The 23,917-nt window shown below is 30.6% G+C and overlaps 1 protein-coding gene across 1 annotated transcript; it reads left to right on the plus strand.

Annotated features, from left to right (window-relative positions):
* Positions 1-5,735: 5,735 nt before the first annotated feature.
* On the plus strand, positions 5,736-11,691 carry LOC129988866 (protein maternal effect lethal 26-like). The gene is made up of 2 exons (XM_056097141.1): positions 5,736-8,075; positions 11,371-11,691. The coding sequence occupies exon 1, from the start codon at positions 6,573-6,575 to the stop codon at positions 8,070-8,072; it is 1,500 nt and encodes a 499-aa protein (XP_055953116.1). The 5' UTR covers positions 5,736-6,572; the 3' UTR covers positions 8,073-8,075; positions 11,371-11,691.
* Positions 11,692-23,917: the final 12,226 nt, after the last annotated feature.

Here is a 23,917-nt window from a genome sequence, read left to right on the forward strand (position 1 = left end):
AGATTACAGTGTCCGCGGGGCTTGGCGGGAAATCGCCAAATGGTACCCGTCTCTAGAACTGTACCTTTTTATTTCTTATATGAATATTCTTTATCAAGAAGTTGATTTTTCAGAGATTGAAGTTTAGAACTGTTAAACAAAATATAATAATGGTTTTGAGTAATAAGCTTTGCATTAATAAAAATGTATGACATTATTTGTGATGAAACAATATGAAGTGCTTAATAAAAAGTAACGTTAAACTCAGATTTTTCTCAAATGTTTTAGGGTTTTCTCATTAAAGTCTAAAAATTAACAAAAGGAAGAAATATAAAAAATTAAATTTTCGAATTAATACAATAATTAACGTATTTATATTAATAATAGATACATTTTCATATATATATATATATATATATATATATATATATATATATATATTCATGAAAATCAAATTTACAAATATATAAATAAGCTAAATAATCAGAATATCTTGAATAGATTAAAATTCGAAGTAATTGAGAATATCAAGAGAAATAATTTATTTTATGGGGAAAAAAAACATACCAAAATTATTTAGAACATTTAAAAAAATATATTAATTATAATATGTATTATAAATGAGACATCAAAAATCATAAGTTCTGTCTCACTGTCACTTGAATCACTGTTCATGGAAACTATTCAATTTTGGTTTTCGCATACTTCCTCTACAAATCCATCAATTTTTCCACATTTCTTTCTCTTTCGTTGTTACATGGTTAATGCATTTTTTCCAATTGTCAATTGTTACTTTTTGTATTCCTTGGATCACGAGCTCCTTTACATCATCCAGCTTAAAAGTTTTATTTTCGCGCGCAGCATGTCTCCAAATCATCTCAATAGGATTCAATTTGCTATGGTAAGGTGGCAATCTCAAAATTGTATGTCCATATTTTTCTGTAATAATTTCTACTCGATATATGTCATTAAAATGTTTCACTTCAGAAACTTTCTGCAAAAGTTCGATTTTAATCATGTCTTTATCCCAGGAAATATGCTTTTGGGATAGCCATTCTTGAATAGACTTTTTAGTCCAAGAAGTTGTAGGAATTCTTTTCCATTTTTACTGAATGATAAGAAGCATTGCCCATTACGATTACACTGTTTTTCTTCCATTTAGGAAGAACATTTTCTAACCGTTTTTCGAAATGATCACCATTCATATCGTTATGATAGTCTTCACTTTTTTTTCCCAATAAAAATCTCAGCTGCGTCACGGACGAAACCATCTTCGCTTCCGATATGTGTTATAATGAGTCTTCTTCCTTTTCCTTTTGTAGCCGACAAACCTACTGTTAAATTTGAAGACTTTTAATTTTGCTACTTTGCCACTCGTAGCTACTTTTAATTTTTGTATCTTGCCATACTTGACTCTGAGAATGGCCTTCATTTACCCATGTCTCATCAAGATAATAAATCAGCGTGTTTTGTTTCTTATAATGAGCAATTTTTCTCAAATAATTCCTCCGCCACACAATAATGTCTTGTCTCTCTAGAAGTAACGCCTGTCTTTTTCGTTTTTCAAAAGAAAATACCAAGTCTTGCAATATTCTGTAAAGCGTAGTTCGGCTAATGTTTTTCGAAAAGATATCTCTATCATCGCTCAAATCTTTTAAAACTTTATCTAATGTTGGGATCTCATTTCTAAGAAGAAATGCATGGATTTTTCTTCGAATATAGGATAATGTAAAGTCGTCATATTTTACAAGCCTTGATTGTTTACCTTCTGAGCCTGGTCACTTCTTTCCAGTGGTACTTAAAGGACTGGATGCCTTTTTTTTCTTTTTTGAAACGGAAAACTGATCTTTGCGAAACACCTGTAAGGTGTGAAACTTTGTCAACGGTTTGATTGATAGAATCTTGAGGGTTTTCTTCTCGGAGTCGAGAATAAACATTTAATATGTTTCCGCGTGCTGCACTTTTTATTGGTTTCCCTCGTCTTGAAGGTGTACAGAGCTTAGTCGGTGATAACACTTTTTCAGGCATTTTAGAAGTGATGACTTCAATAAATATTCAACAATCGAAAATGAATATGATTAACAATATCAAAAAATATCAGCTGGTAAAAAAGTACGTGTGGTGATAATAATGGTTGAGAACTAAATGAAGCAAAGCTGGCGGGGGCGTACAAGAGAAGCGCACCAAATATTTCACCTTGAAGACCGGTTCTAGCCAAAGGGAATTCATTATGTCTTTTGGTTTTATTCGTTTGCTTTATTTACAAAATGCTTAACAGGTAAGCACTTCTAACGTGAGAATAATTTTAAACACAAGCTGATAAAAAAACCGATTTCTGTAATTTATGATATTATTTGATAAATTTCTGCGCATTTTAGTTATTTTAAAGTCAAAATTGATTAGGAACTCTTTCCCAGCGCGGATCGTCATATTTTCTGCCTTTTACAACACTGCCAAGTTAAAGTGAAATAGAGTATAAAAATGTAGAAACTTCGGTTGAGTTCGTAAACGAGGCATCTAGCTCAAACGGGTTGGAAATGGTGGAAAGGGGGGGTGGGGGTTGAAATTTTGTATTTAAGGTTTTTCGATAATTGCAATATCTTAGAAGTTAGGGGCTAAAAAGTGATTTTCAAACCTTAATTTTGCCTAATTAGAATGAATCTTGAATCTAATTTAAAAATTAGATTCATGAAATATTAACTTATGTTAAATAGAATCTACCTTTAATCTCCAGCTTGCCGAAGCTTTTTGTGTGTGTGTGTCTGGCAATTTAAAATGCAATACTAAAAAGGATAGTTTGGTTTGGTTATATTAACGTCCCGTTTGAAGCAACACTAGGACTATTTTGGCACGGACTTCGTAATTTTGAACCACGGTCAGATGACGAGGACAACACCTGAGCTGACACCCTCCTCTCCACACCACACCATACCACACCAGCGGGAGTGGATTTAATGTGCAACAGACCCCCTTACACGACGGTTCTTCGGTGGAATCGGGTTACGAACCTGAAACCCTCCGGTTCCGAAGCCGAGACCTTACCACCAGACCACAGCGGCCCTGCACCAGAAAGGATAGATTTAAATTGGAAATTCCACATATCCAAGAAAGAGAAAGTTGATCAATCGAAATAGGATATTAAAAAACAGTCGAGCGAAAGCCGAATCAGACAAATGCGATAGAAGCTATTATACTCGTCACATCTTATAACTTTTAACATAATCAATAAAATATAATAAAACATTTATATATAAAGGGTAGGAATTTAAAAACTACGAAATTTATAACTAAAATCCATATATATACGAATTCAAAATATTTTTTATAGACCCCTGAATCACCATGGTAAAAAGTGGAAATATTCATGAATTTTTTTTTTAAATAAACACTTGTAATAAGGCAAATAAAGATTACATTGTTGAACCGGTGATCTAGGTGTAAAAGCATTGGCTGCCGACGCTTGACTTAGCAGGTGCGGTGGCTGACTAGTAGTAAGGTTTCGGCTTACGGAACCGAAAAGTTTGAGGTTCGAGATCCGATTCCACCAAACAACCACTATGTAAGCGGACCTGGCGCACATTAAACCCATCGTGGCCAATCATCCATCCTGGTGTGGTGCGGAAGTTTGGAGAGGTGATGCTAGCTAATGTGTCGTCCTCGTCATCTGACAGAGGTTCAGGATCAAGAGGTCCGTTCCAAAATAGCCCTCGTGTTTTAAAACGGATCGTTGATAACTCTAAATTAAAGATTACATTGAGTTAAAGTCCAAACTGGTAAAGTCGGAAATTCAAAAATTGGTTCTTTGCCTACATTTGATAACTCTTAAACAAAAAATAGATTTTAATGTAGGGATACCAAGATTCTGGATTAAACGTAGGTTTAAAGAATATCCATTAGGAATATAGTAGAAGCGGTAGGAGTGCAAGATGCAAGACCATAAAGGATTTTGAACTGCTACCTGAGTCGATTTAGTGAGCTGTTATGAAAATGTTTACATAAACCACTGCTCATTCGTCCTAAAATCGTCTCTCTCTCTCTCTCTTTATATATATATATATATAAAGTTTTATCAAAACGATGATGGCTGTCATTATGGATCTACAATGTATAGTTATTCGCTACGTCTATGAATGTCACATACTCAAACATATAAGAATCAAATATAAATTGGGTATTACAATTAAAAATTTTATTAAAAAATAAGAAACACTGCACAGAAGTGAAATTTTTTAAGTTTTAACATGATGCAAAAATCATATTTGTGAGCTAATAGTTTTGGAAGATATGGCTAACAATATCCATAAATCAATCATAGCTCGATCTGGCAATGAGTAACTTATTTTCGTGCTCGATGAAACCTTGTTTGGTGTCTATTTCATGAATGCTTTATATCTTTTTGAGTCGACAGATTTTTTTAGTGAGCTCTATCCAGCATTCTTGATAATATTTTGCAGTTTTACGAATTTGCGAAGCGTTATATGAAGTGCAGCTATATAACCGTTCAATGATAGAATCTGAAAGGCTCGTATTATAATTTTCTTATGATTGTTGCAATTCAGCAATATATGATAAGAACGTTTTCAATCCTACGTATGTTGGCGTTTATATATATATGTATGTATAGATCGAAATTGAGTATTATTATTTTTACCAAAGCAACAAAAGAAGTTATATGGTTAAAAAAAAGTCCTGAAAAATGGAAATTTGAATTATTAGTTTTCGAAAATGTAAAGTGTTGAGATAAGCAAACTAATGAATTTATGTGTAGAACGTAAAGGATGAACATATCGACATTCGTTGCCATTTCTTTTAAATAAATTTAGTCCATAAAATTATTTAAAATTCAATATGTTAACAGGAAAACTAACTTGGAAGACATGCTCACAAAACCTATGGCAAAAGATCAAGTACTTAAGTTTTTCAGAACGATCCTTTCTGATTAAAACAAAAGGATTTTAATCAATCTAAATGGTGTCTTTTAGTATATATAAAAATACAACTTATATTGTTAATTTTGAGTTTGTATTTTAAGTAAGAGCTGTATGATTGTAAAATATTTTCCACGATGTAATAGTTGTTGATAAAGGATCATGATATGGAAATTGGAAAAGATCGATTGTCAGATGTTGCATCATTTTGGCATGCCAAATTATTCTTTTTCGGATCATATCTCCGAGTATTTTCCAGTTTTCGAGCGTGATCTCAAATTAACTGATTCGAACAGGATCAATATATGTTTTAGTTATTTGGAACTATCAACAATAACTGTAAATAAAATGATGTATTTAAAGGCTCCAATAGTGACAGATTCTTCATGATCCGCTTCTCTGTCGACACACGATGCCATAATAGATGCGGCATCTTAAGTCATTTTTGTTTCGTTTAAAATAAGTCATTTTAGTGTATTTAACTCTTATTTAAAAATAAAAAAAAATTTGCCACTGAAGGGTTCGTGAAATGTTTCCAATTTATTATATAAATGGGAAATGTCACCTCTATTCCCTGCTTATTTTTCTCTATTTCGTGTCTGTGCAAAGGATATTCAACTCTCGTTATGAAAACTGTTGACCGCAAGACAATAATTAGAAAAAAAAATTAGAATAAACGTCCAGCAATTGCTTAGACAAAACTATTAGAAATATAAATGTTTGGCTAAAAAAATTAAAAACTAATTAAATTTTGAATGAAAATTTCTGACATGCGATCCGAAGTGCATGCTTCTGTAATTTGGAGTACGCATGGGCCAAATTCGGCGGTTCTAAATTCATTGGTCTATTTTGTAACTCGCCAACATTTAGTTTCATTTTTATATTAAATATGATAAAAACGAAATTACGATAAAACCGAAACCAGTGGTCTCTTAAACAAAGGGAGAAGAAAAATCAATTTTCTTTTTCTGATGGAGAATTTCTCAGCACCAGGTTCTAAATTCAAAGGGTTAGGAATGTTAGATTCCTAGTAGTGACCAACCAGCGATGGATTCCAGCAGGTCCCAAGGGATCGAGAGGAAGAGGGTATCTTTTCCCCTGTAAGAGGTGGAGAGTCTTTTTCAGCTGGGAGGAGCTAAACGAAATGTCCATTGGCTAGTTTAGAGACCCTCTGAAGAAGATGGTCACCTTTCTGAAGAACACTGATGGCATATTTTTATGCACCAGAAAATAGCAACCAATGACCAAGTTCGTAGGACCTACATTCCATCTTTTCTACATTTGAAGAGGGAGACTTTGTAGCTTTCACAGCAGATGGAGAGCTATTGCATTAATTTCATCTAGGATCATTGATTTTGATTTTTATTTCAAATGGTCTAAAAATTTTTTACAAAACATTATTAGAACCTGATTTTAAAAGGATTTCTTATCAAAATCGAAGTATTACCAACTAAATTCATTGAAATGAGAATTCATTTACATCTGGACTAAACGAGTGATTCAAAACTGGGTATTTCACATTCTCAACCCCAGTGTTTGCGAGTAATAGCTCTGAGTAGAATTATTCCATCACGCTCGATATTCCACGTTCATTTATTTTTCGTTTCGTTATCGAGCTGCAGCCTAGAACTTTAATTACGTACAACAAAATCAATACAAAAGGAAATGGCACTTGAAGAAAAATGTTTTACTATAACGTGGAAAATAGAAAATTTGGTTGGATGGTCAGAAAAGTTAAGAGAGGACTTTAAAATTTCCAGTCCGCCGTTCGTAATAGATGCGATGGGCAAAACCACATGGCATTTAAATATTTATCCAGCTGGACAGAAAGACATTAACAGAAACATCAACTTTTATCTTTATAGACAGAAAGATGATAGTACTGAAGCACCTATAAATGTGAAAATTCAGCTTGATTTCTTAGATAAAAATGGTTTGTCACTTGCGGCTTTCTGCATTGATCACGCTTTTAAAAAAGATAAAGGGTATGGATGTCGATCATTCGCTAAGACAAAAGAAGTCTTTAATACACGTCGATATATCTTTCTTCCTAATGATACTTTAACGGCACGATGCAAAATGTGGATAAAAGGTGATGTCATGTCACAAGATGGCCAATGTTTCGCTCGCACTCGTTTTGGAGTCGAGAAGATATCCTTCTTGTGGTACCTGAAAAATTTCAGTACTCTTGAATTAGAGAAGAAATGCAAGTATATTGTTAAGTCACCTACGAATAATGAACCGTTGATGTCTGTTGAACTATTTGTGACAGAAGATAAAAATTGCGACAAAATTGTTCGTTGCGCACTGTCTCTTCAAGATGAAACCATTCTGTGCTGCAATTTACGATTATACCTCGTCTTGCCAGATGGAAAGAAAAAACAATGCAATCAAGAGAGCATTTGTTATTCTAATCTCCATGAAAGTACCGAATTTACATTCCCTTTGACTAAAGAAATGTTTGTGGGAATGAAACAATTGCTTCTGCCAAAAGACATTTTGTCAATGGATTGGGAATGTTTCTTTTCAAAAGGAATAACGCTCGAAGAAATTAGTTACGGAAGTTCCAGTTCTGAAAACTCCGAGCCTGACAAAACCGATCTGACTAATAACGATATGGTATCTCCTGCGATCTCATTGATTGACACCTTAAAATCCTTTTACGTAGAAAAGTTGCTATGCGACGTTCAGTTAAAGACACGAACAGGGACATTTCCTGCCCATAAAATTGTTCTTTCTGCTTTGTCTTCTGTATTTCAAACAATTTTTTCGAGCAAGGTGAACGAAGAAGAGAATGACTGCGTCGATATGGAAGAGCTGGATGACGATACACTAATCCGAATGCTTGGTTACATTTATGCTTCAAATGTGGAAGTTTTAACATGGGAGAGCGCCTATAAATTGTATGAAGCGGCGAACAAATATGCCATCCTGAATCTGAAGAATTTGTGTTCTCTGTATTTGAAGAATAATCTTTCCCCATGCAATGCGTGCGAAGCACTGTTGTTGGCTGATAATTATGGCGATAATGAAATGAAAGAAGTTGTAATGAGCTTCATAGTAAAACACGGCAAAGAAATGAAAAACTCCGAGTGGAGATTATTGATGAATTCGAACGGAAAACTAGCTGCAGAAGCCTTGTACCGTCTGTATTGCGAAAACTGAAAGGTAAATTTCTTTTATTTCTTATATTTTCTGAGTTAAATATCTTACAAAATATATTAGTAAATAATTTGCTCTTTTTATATGAATATCTTTTTAACATTTCTCATAACTTTCTGAGTTATGAATGTAATTTCAAATCAAATAAATAAAACTAAATTTTCATAAGAAAGGTTCCAATTTTTTTTTCTGTCTTTCAAAAATATTGGCATTAATTACAGAATCAGAGTTCCGTTTACTTGAAGCAGTTTACCAGTAACTAATTGTTATTAGTTTTGAAGTTTTTGGCATTAAATTTTCTTTGTTTGGATCAAATTATATATATATATATATATATATATATATATATATATATATATATATATATATATATATAAACAAACACTCATTATTATTATTATTTGTTTATTTGCTCTTCAAAAATGATAGACTTAAAATTTTTCTTTTTCGTTATTCCTTAATTTCTTGGCAATAACTTATTTTGTTAATTCTGAAATCATTTTTTTTATGTTTGCTTTTGTGTCATAATTCATTTTTTTAAAATTTTCTTTCCACGTAGAATAAAATTCCTAATCCAACAAAATCCTCTTTTTAATACGAAAATACTCATTTTGAAAACGAGCACACCTGCAAAAATTCAAGTTTTCAAAAACAGCGATTGACTCATTTTTTATGTTTAAGAGTTCTTTTTAATTGTATAAATTTCTCACAACCCGGCTTAGTTAGTGTCTGAGACAAAACTAAGGCAAATAAAATAGAAGCCTGATAAATAAAATAAAAATAAAATAAAGTACTCATAAATACATCCGTATTTTTACTTTCACATTTTCAAGCAAAACTTATATTTCTCTCAGATCATAACATATACACTTATGTATTACTACGCTTATGTATAAAACATTTTAAAAGTTTATTAAAGAAAATCCAAAAATCAAGATGTATTTTAAATATTTAATGTCAGGAAACATAAAATTTTTATATCATAAACTCTTCAAAATGCTTTACGAAAATGTATTATAATTTATAAAAAAATAATTTATTTTAAGCCGTCTCAATAAATTTGGACTTTCGGAATAAATTCAGGGGGTCAGGGGAGCAAGAGGATATGGAAATCCTGGGATGCAAGTTTTGAATGATACCATAGAGATAGAATTTCATTACATGTATTTCTCTTCTTAAAAACGAAAAAGTAACTTTATACTTGTTGTTGCTTATTAATAATCAGAATTTGATTATGAATCGGAGCGAAAAGTTCACATAATGCCTCGGGTGTCATTTATCTTTTTTACGCCACTGAATTAGTGTCACATTTTATATAATTTATAACAGAATGATATTGAAACTAAAGTTTCCTCATGATATGAAGTTAATTTGAAGGAAGTCTCCATAAAATTCCGAATTGAGTAATAATTTATTACATACTAGCCGCCTTTGGCGAGCAGCCGGTTTGAAAGTATTACCGCTCGCTACAATTTTCAATTAAATATTTTAAGTAACTGGTCTCTTAATAAATTCTCAAAGAAAACATTTTTAATCTTCAAATTTTGATAGTCATACCAAACTTATACTGTTGTTTAAATCGTTTTGTTCAATTTACTATATATATTTTGCTAATTTGTTGTCATATCCGGTAAAACTTCAATTTTAATTTAAAGTGGAAATGAGGAAATTGCAATTAATATAAAGGTATTTTAAATAAAACCATTTATTTATCATCTTTATTGTTATTTATTTATTATTATTATTATTGAATATGAGTATTGCAAACAGAATCGCTCGGTATTTAAGTCTTATGTGAACTACAAAATATTTTTCATAATTTATGTAATATCTCAAAAAATAATTCAACAAACATTTCTCAGATTCAGCATAAAATTCAGTTTTTAGTTTTGCTTTCAAAAGGATTGAAATGAAATCAATAATAATATTTTGTTCCAGCCTATAAATATATTTCAAAAATTAGGAAGTCTAAATTTAATGCAATAAGGTATCATATTCTGAGAAATATTCTGGACACACCAAATTTCAAATAAATGAATGAATGTTTCTATTTTCCACAATCAACTAAGACTGATTTATGAAGTTTTGAATGTTAAAAGTTTAGAAAAATTCAACATTTTCAGAATCTTAGGCCAATTAATTTTGAGAATCCTGCGCGCAGATTGGCGTATTATTTTCAAACGATCGATGGAAAATCTAAAATTATCCTTTTTTTATTGAATAGTGATATTCAAATTTTCGTAAATCAGGCAGTTTAAGTGATTGATTTAGTTGATTGGAAATTAACTCTTTTTATTTAAAATATTAGTGTTTCAAGAACATTTTGTTAAACGTGATTTCCACAGCAGAAGCTTTATGTAAAATCAAAAATTCGTTATTTATTAGAGCATTTATTGAATCAAGTTACATAAAATATAATCATCTTCCATTTAGACCATTTTAGCAGATCTGTGTCTTATTAAAGGTTTACAAATTAGCTGTGTGGCCCTGATTTGAATGGATATCCTATTCATATTAAACAAAACTTGTCTTAAAATAAAATTGATTTATTGGATTAATAATATAGATAGTGTAAAAGATCATAAAATAATTTTTCTTGAATTTATTTTTTAGAAAAAATAATATTTTATATTTGTTTCATTTCCTACAGACACGTGCTGAAAATTATATTTTTGCAGATTTCATTTCCAAAAAGATTCAATTTATTTTTAATTGGAGCTTTAATCAATGTGATGGCAACACTTTGAAAAAAGCTAATTTTTTCGCATGAATGCGAAACGTGCTCGTGCAGCTTAAATTTTATTTTTATTTTGTACGAAAAAAATTGTTGAAAAATATAGTTAAAATATGCATTTAAAAATTCATTAAAAAAAGAAACTTAATTTTAAGGTCAAAACATTGATATAATTTAAAAGATAAATTTTTGATCTTTAACGTGATGTAAAAATCTTTTTTGTGAGGTAATATTTTCGGAAGTTATAGCAGAAGAACGCCAACATTTACCTTAATTTTTAAATAAATAAAATTCTAATTAAAAATTCGAACAAATAACCCCGAGGTGCACATTCCCGGCCTCCAAGGTATACACGTGCCAAATTTGGTAGCTGTAGGCTGAATGGTCTGGCCTGTAGAGCGTCAACACACACACACACACACACACACACACATTGAGCTTTATTATAAGTATAGATTAATACAAAATGTTTCATTTTATTCACTGCTTCATTTGTTGCAACTTTTCAGTCAGTTTTATTGTTTTATAAATCTTTTAATTCCTTGCCTTTTTTTCTTTTCTTTTTAGAGTCAGAGAAGAGTTAATGTTTTCATCTTCAACCAATGAAATCATTACTTATAAATTAAAGAATGATCTCAAAAACAAATATGATAATCTTTGTTCTTTTTGTACCTTAATTGTTTTTAATCATGTCTAGACCAGGACCTGAATATCAAACAGGTAACCAGTGAGTTCCAAAGTTTCAAGGGCTTTTTTTTTTTTTTTTTTTTCCATTGTGATTGATTTTAATTTTTTAATCTCCAAAAGCGATGTTCTCGAACGTACTTATATTTTTCTAATCGTGTTTTCAATTTTGCCCATTTAAGTCGAGCCCTTTTATCTCCTCAGTGACTGATTGACTTATAATTCAATAAGGCAAATTTTGTATTAAAATATTTATCGATTGTATTTAATTATTATTTGTATCTAAAAGTTTTAGAATTTTTAAAAATTACTTATAAATTAAAATGAACTAGTTTAATTTCTTACTAATTTGTCTAAAATCCTTTCAGTTTTAAAGTGGTGTCATTGTAGTAATTCTCTTAAAGATCACTTTCAATCAAAAGTTCATATTTATAATTGCAAGTTTATTTTAGAGATCAAATTAGCTAAAAAATCTCATTTTGGAAATTAAGAACCCCCCCCCCCCCGGAAATTTTCATTATCCATTTTGGTCGAGAATTAAGAATTATTTATCGTTTATTTCTATAATGTAAGAAAGTTGTTATATTTTGTCCCTCCCCCCACCCACCCCAAAAAAATCATTACCCATGAATTAAAGACAAAAAGTACTGAGCGAAATGCGAAAAATTTACATATAGTATATTTTGAAGTGTCAGTTGAGGGATTTCTTTACAATGGCATAAATGTATAATCATCGGTACAATTCAAAAGAGCATGTAAAAAGTTCCACATTTAAGCATATTTGCACCCTGCAAAAGCAGTTTCTTCTGACTTGTTAATAACATTTTCACTTTTGATATTTATACGTTTAGTATTATTTTCAGTTACCTGTTAGTTTTTTCTACAATGATCATTTTTCTCAATTTCATTCAACAAAATCCACTTATGAGTAATAAAAGGCATATTTTTATGCTGTTTTGTTATTAACTTCTATCATATCAGGACTAGTTAATTATATTTAATCATGATTAGTGAATTACATGTCTGTTTTTGCGAAGAAATGAATTAATCAATCTATTACTTGTTGATTAATTATTTAATTTAAATGTGAATTGTTGTTTATTTGCTTTTTTTTCTTTAATGTACTGAAAGTGTTATTTCTTTTCTATCAAATATTAATTTGTTAATTACCTAGTGATTGGTGTTTCAGATGTATGTTTTTGTTCTGGGATTGCGTTGTTACATCCGTTATCCAAACTATGACTTGCTGATTGGTTGGTGCTTGTTTGTATAATTTGCTGTATTAATTTTTGTTTTCGTTTCATCCAATTATGAATTGTGTGGTATGTGTGTCAATAAAGTATACAATTTTTTTATTACTACCTTGAATCGAATAATGATTGCTAAATTGAATAATGCACTTTTTTTTATGATTACTTGCTCTTCCCTCCTTTAATCCACGACTTATAGCTGAGTCAATCTTTTCTTCAAAGTTCTAAATTTATTTCAAATATCTCTATCTAACACGATTTCTGAATTATTTGGTGTTTGTGCCAATGGCATGCTATAATTGTTTTTATTAAATTAAGTCGTGAATGGAAAATTTTTGAAAAATTTACATATCTGAACAAGTTTAAAACCTAGTTTCCTTTTGAATAATTTCCTTTTCCTTCAAGCTAGTATCTTCCTGTTGTTTTAAATGTCAGGTCTAAGAATTTCACTCAATTCTGCACTTTTACTGAATGTTATATTTTACTTAATCAAATTATATTAAAAATTAAATCAAGGAACCATTTCATTTTTATTACAATTGTTGAACTTTTATTGCTAATAAGAAGGATCAGCTTAATGTATTTATTACTAAGTCTTTTATTCAAATTCAGAAATAATTAGTTTTCATCCAAATCATTTATTACATTAAAGAAAAAGAAATACAATGCTATCCAAATAAATTATTGCTGCCATATCATTAAGATGATTAATATCTTATAAATTTTCGTTTATAGGAACGTGATGCTGTTTCAGCACAAAATAAGTAAATAAAAAGAAACTATATTAAATAAAGCTGTAAGTTTTATTGCTTACAGAAGTCTGCGCCCCAAAAGATTTAGTGCTTTATTATGCTATTTTACCTTTCATGCTAACATATTCTATTCTACCAAATATAACATTTATTTAACAGAAAGAGTGTAAAAAAAAAAATTTAAGAAATATGCCAGTATTGATTTCAATTTTTCCTACAAACGATTTCATCGCATACGTTCCATTCCGAATATTAATCATTATTAAGGTGGGGCTTTTTTCAATGTGCTCTCCTTTGATCTGTTTTTGTCTATGCACAATAGTAATTCGATTCCAAATCCATCACATTTTTATGATTAGAATAATTTATAGTTGTCTTCCGAATTTGTACTTTCAGACAGCTAACAATGAAATAATTTTAGTTTAATTGGATTATTTTATAAGATTACTTTGCAAAAACATAGCCTTTCAAAATGTTGTTATGCATTTTGCTTCCTATTTAATATCTCTGTTCGATTAAAAATCGTAGACAACATTTTTTTTTTTTACTATAGTAAGTACAAATAACGTGCGCCCTATCTTTTCCGTGCATTTTCAAATAACCTTTGAACACTTCTTTTTACAATGGTTTTTCAAGAAAAAGATCGCTTAGTTCTCAATTCATTTATTCATAGCATGCTTTATTCAGAATTATGTAATGTTATTTCGTTTAATCAATCAATATTTATTAAGCAGAAAGTGACCAACTTTAATCCAGAATTGAAATTAATACTAATAGCATTATTAAGAACAATTTATTTCCCACTATGGCCAACAATAGTCATTTTTTTAATACTTAAGTTTTCTACTCTGCTTAATAAAATAACTTATCTGAAGATTATATGACTGTTGTCAAAATGGTCACTTGAATCTTTCAGCATTACTATAAATTTCTAATAAAAAGGGACTTATATATTTTTTTTAAATTCTACTCCATATGTCTAAGCTAAATTATTGCAGTAAAACTTCCTGCTACTAAAGAAATATTGCTCTTACGAGCTATCCAGAAAGACTGTTCTTATTTTGAAGAATAGTCTTTAGAGTTTCATTGCATTTGACTACTAAGAGGAAAAGAGCTATATGAATTTTTAAGCCCTTCTTGCTCTGCAAGGCTTCCTCAGTAAAATAATTTTAAATAAATTTTATGGATATGTAACATATACTATTTTAAAAACATTCACCGTTCCTTTCGTTCAAATGCATCGCCTTAATTTTATTATTTTTCTCTAATTTAAATCTGACAAATGTCTAATCACAGAAAGCGTCTAAACTTTAATTAATACAAAAAATTTTCAAGTATAAATTAAATAGTTTTATTTAAGAATAATGTTATAGTTACCCACCGTTTTTGTTGAAAATATGAGATTTACTGATCACATCTAAGGAGATTTCTTTTTGAACCTTTATGGATCACAATTGCCGAATCTCGTCTGAATTCTGAAATAAAAAAAAATAATAATAAAACTTTTGGAAACAGGCTGCGACAGTTTGGCTTTAGACAATAAAATTTGAGCGCGTGATGACTTTAGCATCTGAAAAAGGTAATGGGCAAAAAATTTTTACCTTTAAAAAGGAAAAAAAAAAAGCTTTGCTAGCTATGGGACTAGGAACCTAGGAGCTTTGCTTGTACATTGAACTGAAGGATTCGGTGGATAACAGAAATAGCACATGGAAAAACGAAAACATTCGCTATTAGAGAATTTTAAAGGAATAAATGCACTTACACATTGATTCTTCTTTTGAGCAGGGACCAATTTAAAAATTTCTGTAAAAAAGCATCGGATAGACATTGAATTCTCCAATACCATATGCAAGATAATATATGTGATAAAAATTATGATTATCCCAGTCATCACACATCGGATTCTTGAGCAATCTTATCTTCTTTTATCTAATTATCTAGGGAAATCCACAAAAAGAAGAGCAAATGGCAAAGAACTCTGTTAGAATGGCAAGGGAATATTTAAAAGAAAAACTGTGAAATAAAGACAAACGATTTCGAAAAGCTCAAGCAGATGTTTTTAATTTTTTATTTTCTGTTCAGAAAAAATTCGGGAACAGATGATTTTAATTAGAATAATTCCAGTAAGAATTTCAAAAGAATAACTTTAAAATGTCTGACTTAAATAACACTAGAACGTTTTAGTAGAAAAATATTTTCAGTTATAAAATGAAATTTAAATGAATTATTTAATAGAAGTTTAGTTTCAAATTATTTTTCATTTTCATTTCTTACAGAACTATAGTAGTAGATGTACAGCTCAACAAGCGAAATGAATTGTAAACAAATCCATATTAGGGTTACCAGCAGTATTGAATTAATAATTAACGGAGTGCTAATTATTAATAATTAGAACTCCGTTACTTTAAATAAATTTAATCCAAACTTTACATTAAAATCATCTTTATTACAGCTCTTAACAACCATATGCAATTTATATTTTTGGAACAACAAAACTGAATATCTTTTCGTTGCCATTTCAAAAATAACAAAAAATAAACACGAAATGAATTTTAAAAAAAACAAAAAACATCGTATTTCTAAATATTGACGCATACGTAATCTGATAGTCTCGTGATGGTTTCAAACCAGTTTCAACTGGTTAATGACTTAAATTAATTAAGACAATTCGTAAGAATTCAGAGAATGAATACTTTGGAAACCAAGGTGTAACTTTAGTTCGCGATAAATTGCCAAATGTGACAACCTTCTGCATTATTTCCTAATAACCATAAAAGCGAAAAATTGATGCCTCAAAAGCGATAAATCGCCAAATTGCTATCACATTCCTATCAAATATCACATTTTTTATTTATTTCATTTCATACAATCAGATGCTGAAAATTACATTTTTCTAGATTTAATTTGTAGTAATAATTAAGCAATTTTTTAATCAGAGCTTTTGTAAATGTGATGGCAACAAGTTAAAGTTAATTTTTTATTGCTAATAAAAGCTAATTTTTTAAGCTAATGTTTGTGCGGATTAAATTTCATTCTTATTTTGTGCAAAATTAATTGTTGAAAAATATGATTTAATTATATTTTTAAAAATACATTAAAAATAGAAATTTAATTTATAAATTAAAACATTAGTCATTAGTATCATTGAAACGATTATTTTTTGAACTTCAATCTGATGTAAAAATCAATTTTGTGCTGTAATATTTTCGCTGATAAATAAATCGCCAATTTGTTGCCTACGCATTTTAAAGTTTCAACAATTTGTTGCCTAAGCAATTCGAGGCTTGAAAAACCTCAAGCCAAAACATCATCATGTTCTCACATAATTAAAAAAAAAAAAAAAAAAAAAAATCAAGGATAAGATATTATAGGCAACGATGAAAAAGAATCGAGTTTCAATTCTGCAATGAAATATGTTGTTTAACTTATCCTAAAAGCATATTTTAAAATTGAAATAAAAGTGTGATAAAATTTCGCATCGTTGAGATGTAATTTTTTGAATTTCAAGATTATGTATAAAAAAAATTGTTTTGGAACTGTAATATTTTTTGAAGTGAATATATTATTATTAGTCAAAATCTCGTATAATTTTTTATTAATTATACAAATTTTATTGAAATTTCAAAAAAAAAAAAAGTATAGCCCTAAGATGCAGATTTCGTACCGTAATTGTTTTGTTTCTTCCTTTAATCAAGTCATGACCAGAGCTTGGATATCAAATAGGTAATCCGAGAGTTCCAACGTCTCGAGGATTTTTTTTTTTTTTCAGAGTGACTGAGTTTGACTTCTTTTTTTAAATTCACAAAAGCGATGTATTCTAACGTACTTACATTTTAGGTTTTCTAACCGAATTTTCCGCTTGCAATTAAATCGGGCCTTTTTATCTGTTTAGTGAACTGATTGACTTATAATTTAATAGCCACAAATTTGTATTAAAATATTTAGACTGTATTTAGAAGTTATAACTTTAAAAAATTATTTATAAATGAAAAGGAACTAGTTTAATTGCTTACTAATTTGTCTAAAATAACTCCTGAAATCATTTGTGAATTTGGAACAATTCGCTTCAAGATCACTTTCAATCAAATGGTAATATAATTACAAACTGTTTATTTAGATATCAAATCAGCAAAAATTAATATTTTATTATGGAAATTATGAAGAGAAAAGAACTTTCCTGTCCCGAAGATAACATTGCCAAAAGGTCTACATGTGTTATTCCATTTTGCGTTTCTTTCTGTAATGCGATAAAGATATGACATTTTGTCAAAAAAGAAAATCGTCACCCATGAGTTAAAGACAAAAAAGGATAAGCGAAGTATGAAAAAAATTTAAATATCATTCTATATTTTAAGGAGTCAAAGAAGCAGTGCTTTACGATGTGGTAAACATGTAAAGGGTCTGGTAATCTTCTGAATAGCTCAAAAGAGCATGTAAAGAGTGCCCAAATGTCAACATCTTTAAGCCCAGCAAAAACATTTTATGACTTGTTAACATTTTCACTTTTGGTATTTATACGTTTAATATTAATTTTAGTTATTAATTTCATTTTTCAACATTGATCGTTTTTCTTATTTCATTCAACAAAATCGCCTTATGAGTTAATAATTGCAAGTTTTATATTCTTTTATTATTAATTTATCTCAAATCAGGACTTGCTAATCACATATTAATCATGAATTATGAATTACATGTCTGTTTTTGCGAAGAAATGAATGATTGTATATTTGCCTCCATTAATCAATCCATGACTTGCTGATTAATTATGATTAATTTAATTGTGAATTATTTACTTTTTTTCTTTACCGCACTGAAATTTTTTTTTTTTTTTTTTTTTCTCTATGAAATCTTACCTTGCGAATTATCTAGTACTTGTTGACTCAAATGTATGTTTTTTGTTCTGTGATTGCTTTGTTAATTTCTATAAATCAAACTATGATTTGCTGATTGATTAGTGCTTGTTTGTATAATTGTGCAGTTGTAATTTTATTTCCTTTTACCAAATTATGAATATGTGAATAAAATATTAAAAAATTTTTGTTACTATCTTCAATCGAATTATGATTTCTGAATTAAATAACGCTCTTTTTTTTACGATTGCTTATTCTTCCTTCCTTTAATTAAAACACGAATTTGAATCAAACTTTTCCTCATATAAAAAGCTCTATGCTTTTTTTCAAATCTCTCTATCTTATCATAATTTCTGAATTAATTGGTGTTTCTGCCAATAACATGCTATGATTATTTGGCTAATTTATTAGATTAAATCTTGAGTGGAAAATTTGTGAATAATTTACATATCTTTACAACTTTAAAACTAACTTCGATTCAACCTATTGTGTTCCTTTTTTTTTTTTCAATTATCACGTTTAAGAATTTATTGAGTAATTTTATTCTTGGAAGATGTTATATTTTAATTAAATCTTATGAAAAACTAAATGCAGCAGCTATTTCCTTTTTATTACAATCGTTCTAATAAGAGAGACCAGCTTATTGTATTTCCCAACTAAGCCTTGCGAATTTCAATAATAATCAGTTCTAATCCTATTGATTCATTATAATAAAGAAAGAGGTACAATGCAATCCAAGTAAATTATTTCTGCCATACCATTTTGAAGAGTAGTATCTTTTAAATTTTTCGCTTATAGGAGCGTGACGCTGACTCATCACCAAATAGGAGAAAAAATAATGCTGTAAATTTTAATGTTTACAGAAGTCTGCGCTCCAAAAGATTTCGTGCTCTGTTTATGCTATTGCAAGTACATTTCATGTTGACGTATTCTATTCTACCGAATGGTGCATTATTTGCCAGAAGGAGTGTAAAAAAAAAAATGTACAAGTATTGATTTCAATCTTACTTCAAACGATTGCATTGCATATCTCTTATTGCGAGTATTGATCATTATGAAGGTAGGGCCTTTTTCTCTCTTTTGATCGTATTTTTTCTGCTCTCATTAGAACCTTGTAGTTCAGTTGGGAAGTAGTTAACGTTTTATAAACATAATAATTTATAGTTTTTCTTTTAAATTTGTACTTTCAAACATCTTTCACTGAAGCAATTGTAGGGATATTTATAACATTACTTTGCAAAAACATCAGTCTTCCAAAATGTTGCTGTGAATTTTGCTTCAAATTTAATATCTCTTTCGAATTAAAAATCCTTGTTATAAATTTATTTTTTTATATTGTAAGTACAGATAATATGCATCCTTTCTTTTCCTTGTATTTTCAAATAGTCTGAACTTTTTTTTTACAGATTTTTTTAAAAGAAAGTAAACGTTTGGTTCTCAACTCATTAATTCAGAATTTGCTTTATTAAGAATCGTGCAATGTAATTTTGTTTAATGACTATTTTACTAGCATGAGCTACTTTAATTCAGAATTGGAATCAATACTGATAGTAATGTTAAGAAACATTTATTTCCTACCATGGTCAATAATAGTCATATTTTAATACTTTCCTACTTGCATTAGATGTTTAATTAAACTGCAGATTCCTATAGCCAAGTCTTCTCTTAATTGTGTTTAATAAAAATGTAGAAAAACACAAAATTATTTTTTCTTTCCTTTTAAATTATAATATATTTTAAAGTCAATTAGTAGTATTATAAATAGGAATTCAGTATCTCAGAACATGAATTATTTATATACTTAATAACAGATGACGAGTAAACAATTTTTTACGAGCCTCGCCCTAAAACTTTATCTGGGATCACCAATGATCATGCAAAGACTGTTAAAAATTTTATTTATTGAGTAAACATTTAGATTTTATTAATAAAAAAAAATCCCTTTCCTTCAAAAAGAAAAAAACTTTTCATCCGCATCTAAAGCAACGGAATAATTGAAAAGCAATCAGAAATCCGCTTTCGCCCAGTAACCCAAAAAGAAAATGCGGAAAAATGGGATTGGTCAGAGAGTATATATTCATCTCTCTGGTGTTTGTGTGAATTACTACACACACACTATAATCACAAAGAACTTCCGAGAATGTAGAAAAATAATTGCGCATGCGTCCTGTCACATTTCTCCCGCGATTATGGCTACCATCTATACTTTAAGGTGGGTTCACACGAAGCCAACTATTGCGTGCAATAGAAGGTGACGCCTACTTTAGGAAAATCACGTGACTGCAACGGGACAATGGCTAATGGTTGTCCGGTTGGGACAACTATTAAGGTGGGTTCACACGAGGCTTTTTATTGCGCGCAAACGTTGTCTCTCTACTGTTGTCCCTCTATTGTCCCCGTGTGAACAGTTGAGACAACGTGTCGGGACAATGGCTAATAGTTGTCCCGACGGGACAACCATTTGCCATTGTCCCGTTGAAGTCACGTGATTTTCCTGAAGTAGGCGTGACCTTCTATTGCGCGCAATAATAAGCCTCGTCTGAGCCCACCTGTAAGGTGGGTTGCGCGCAATAGAAGGTCACGCCTACTTCAGGAAAATCACGCGACTTCAACGGGACAATGGCAAATGGTTGTCCCGTCGGGACAACTATTAGCCATTGTCCCGACACGTTGTCTCAACTGTTCACACGGGGACAATAGAGGGACAACAGTAGAGAGACAACGTTTGCGCGCAATAAAAAGCCTCGTGTGAACCCACCTTTAGCCATTGTCCCATCGACGTTGTCTCAACTGTTCACACGGGGACAATACAGGGACAACAGCAGACAGACAACATTGCGCGCAACTGTTAGCCTCGTGTGAACCCACCTTTACAGAAATGGAAAATACCAGTTTGGTCAGTGAGTCACACACAACGACTGAGGGACAATCGTTCGTCTGCGAAAGAAAGAGTTCAATTCTTTTGTTCCCGAATGAGTTCGGCTCTTTCGTTCGGGAAAGACATGAAGCAAACGGGACAAAATGGTGAACGAACGCTTTGAATCGAATATTTCTACTGAACGATATTTTCTGTCTCTGATTTCTAGTAGTGAACAACTAGAGATTGATTCCAGCCGGCCCAAAAGGATAGAGATAAAGGGGGTTTCTTCTCCCACAAAGGGGTGGAAAGCCTTTCTTAGCTGGGAGGAGCCAACCGAAATTGCCATTGGCTAATTTCAAGGCTCTCTGGAGAAAGTAGCCAACTTTCTGGATACTAACTGGAACTAGTGATAAGTGACGTAGAGCCCACATACATCTTTCTTGCATTTACCTAGCAGCCTTTGTAGCTTTCACGTCAGACAGAGAGCTTTTGGGTAAATTTAATTTAAAATTAGTGATTTTGAGTTTTTGAATGGTCTCCATGATTTTTACAAACAGTTATTAGAACCTGATTTTAAAAAGATTTTTTATAAAAATCGAAGTATTAGCAACTAAATTCGTTGAAATGAGAACTCATTTATATCTAAGTGAATGATTAAAAATTGGGTATTCCACATTCTCGACACTAGTGTTTGCGAGTAATAGCTCTGAGTAGAATTGTTCCATCACGTTCGATATTCCACGTTCATTTATTTTTCATTTTGCTATCGAGCTGCAGCCTAGAACTTTAATTACGTAGAACGAAATAAATACAAAAAGAAATGGCACTTGAAGAAAAATGTTTCACTATAACATGGAAAATAGAAAATTTATTTGGATGGTCAGAAAAGTTAAGAGAGAACTTTAAAATTTCCAGTCCGCCGTTCGTAATAGATGCGATGGGCAAAACCACATGGCGTTTAAACATTTATCCAGCTGGACAGAAAGACATTAACAGAAATATCAACTTTTATCTTTATAGACAGAAAGATGATAGTACTGAAGCACCTATAAATGTGAAAATTCAGCTTGATTTCTTAGATAAAAATGGTTTGTCACTTGAGACTATCTGCATTGATCACGCTTTTAAAAAAGGTGAAGGGTATGGATGTCGATCATTCGCTAAGAAAAAAGAAGTCTTTAATACACGGCGATCAATCTTTCTTCCTAATGATACTTTAACAGCACGATGCAAAATGTGGATAAAAGGTGATGTCATGTCACAAGATGGCCAATGTTTCGCTCGCACTCGTTTTGGAGATGAGAAGATATCCTTCTTGTGGAACCTGAAAAATTCCAGTACTCTTGAATTAGAGAAGAAATGCAACTATATTGTTAAGTCACCTACGAATAATGAACCGTTGATGTCTATAGAACTGTTGGTGACAGAAGATAAAAATTGCGACAAAATTGTTCGTTGCGCACTGTCTCTTCAAGATGAAACCATTCAGTGCTGCAATTTACGATTATGCCTCATCTTTGCTTCTGAAAATAAAATACAATGCAATCACGAGAACATTTGTTATTCGAATCTCCATGAAAGTACCGAATTTACATTCCCTTTTACTAAAAAAGTGCTATTGGGAAATAAAAGTCCGTTTCTGCCAAAAGACATTTTATCAATGGATTGGGAATGTTTCTTTTCAAAAGGAATAACGCTCGAAGAAATTAGTTACGGAAGTTCCAGTTCTGCAGACTCCGAACCTGACAAAACCGATCTGACTAATAATGATATGGTATCTCCTACGATCTCATTGATTGACACCTTAAAATCCTTTTACGTAGAAAAGTTGCTATGCGACGTACATTTAAGGACACGAACAGGGATATTTTCTGCCCATAAAATTGTTCTTTCTGCTTCTTCTTTTGTATTTCAAAGAATTTTTTCGAGCAAGGTGAACGAAGAAGAGATTGACTGCGTCGATATGGAAGAGCTGGATGACGATACACTCATCCGAATGCTTGACTACATCTATATTTATGAAGTTGAAGATTTAACTTGGAAAAACGCTACTGACTTGTATGTTGCAGCATGTAAGTATGGCATCGTAAATCTGATGAGGTTGTGTTCTTCCTATCTGAAAGATAACCTCTCCCCGATCAATGCATGCGAAATTCTGTTGTTGGCTGAGAATTATTGCAATAATGAAATGAAAGAAGCTGTAATGGAGTACATAGTAGAATACAGCAAAAAAATATATTACTCCAAGTGGAGAATGTTGATGAATTCGAACGGGAAGCTAGCTGCAGAAGCCTTGTATCGCCTGTCCTGCGAAAACTGAACGGTAAATTTCTTTTATTTGCTTACATTTTCTGAATTAAATATCTTACGAAATACGTTAATAAATAAATTGCTATTTTTGCATGAATATTTTTTTAACTATTTCTCGTAACTTTCTGAGTTATGAATGTACTTTCAATTCAAATAAATGAAACTGAATTGGTATAGGAAAGGTTAATATATATATATATATATATATATTCAAAAAAACATTGGCGTTAATTTCAGAATCAGAGTTTATTTGACGCAGTTTACCAGTAGCTAATTGTTATTAGTTTTGAAGTTTTTGGGGTTAAATTTTCTTTGTTTGGATCAAATTATATATATATATATATAACACTCATTTTTTTATTTTTATTTGTTTCTTTGTTCTTCAAAAATGATAGACTTAAAATTTTT

This window comes from Argiope bruennichi, chromosome 10 (assembly GCF_947563725.1).
Source record: "Argiope bruennichi chromosome 10, qqArgBrue1.1, whole genome shotgun sequence".
NCBI classification, from domain to species: domain Eukaryota; kingdom Metazoa; phylum Arthropoda; class Arachnida; order Araneae; family Araneidae; genus Argiope; species Argiope bruennichi.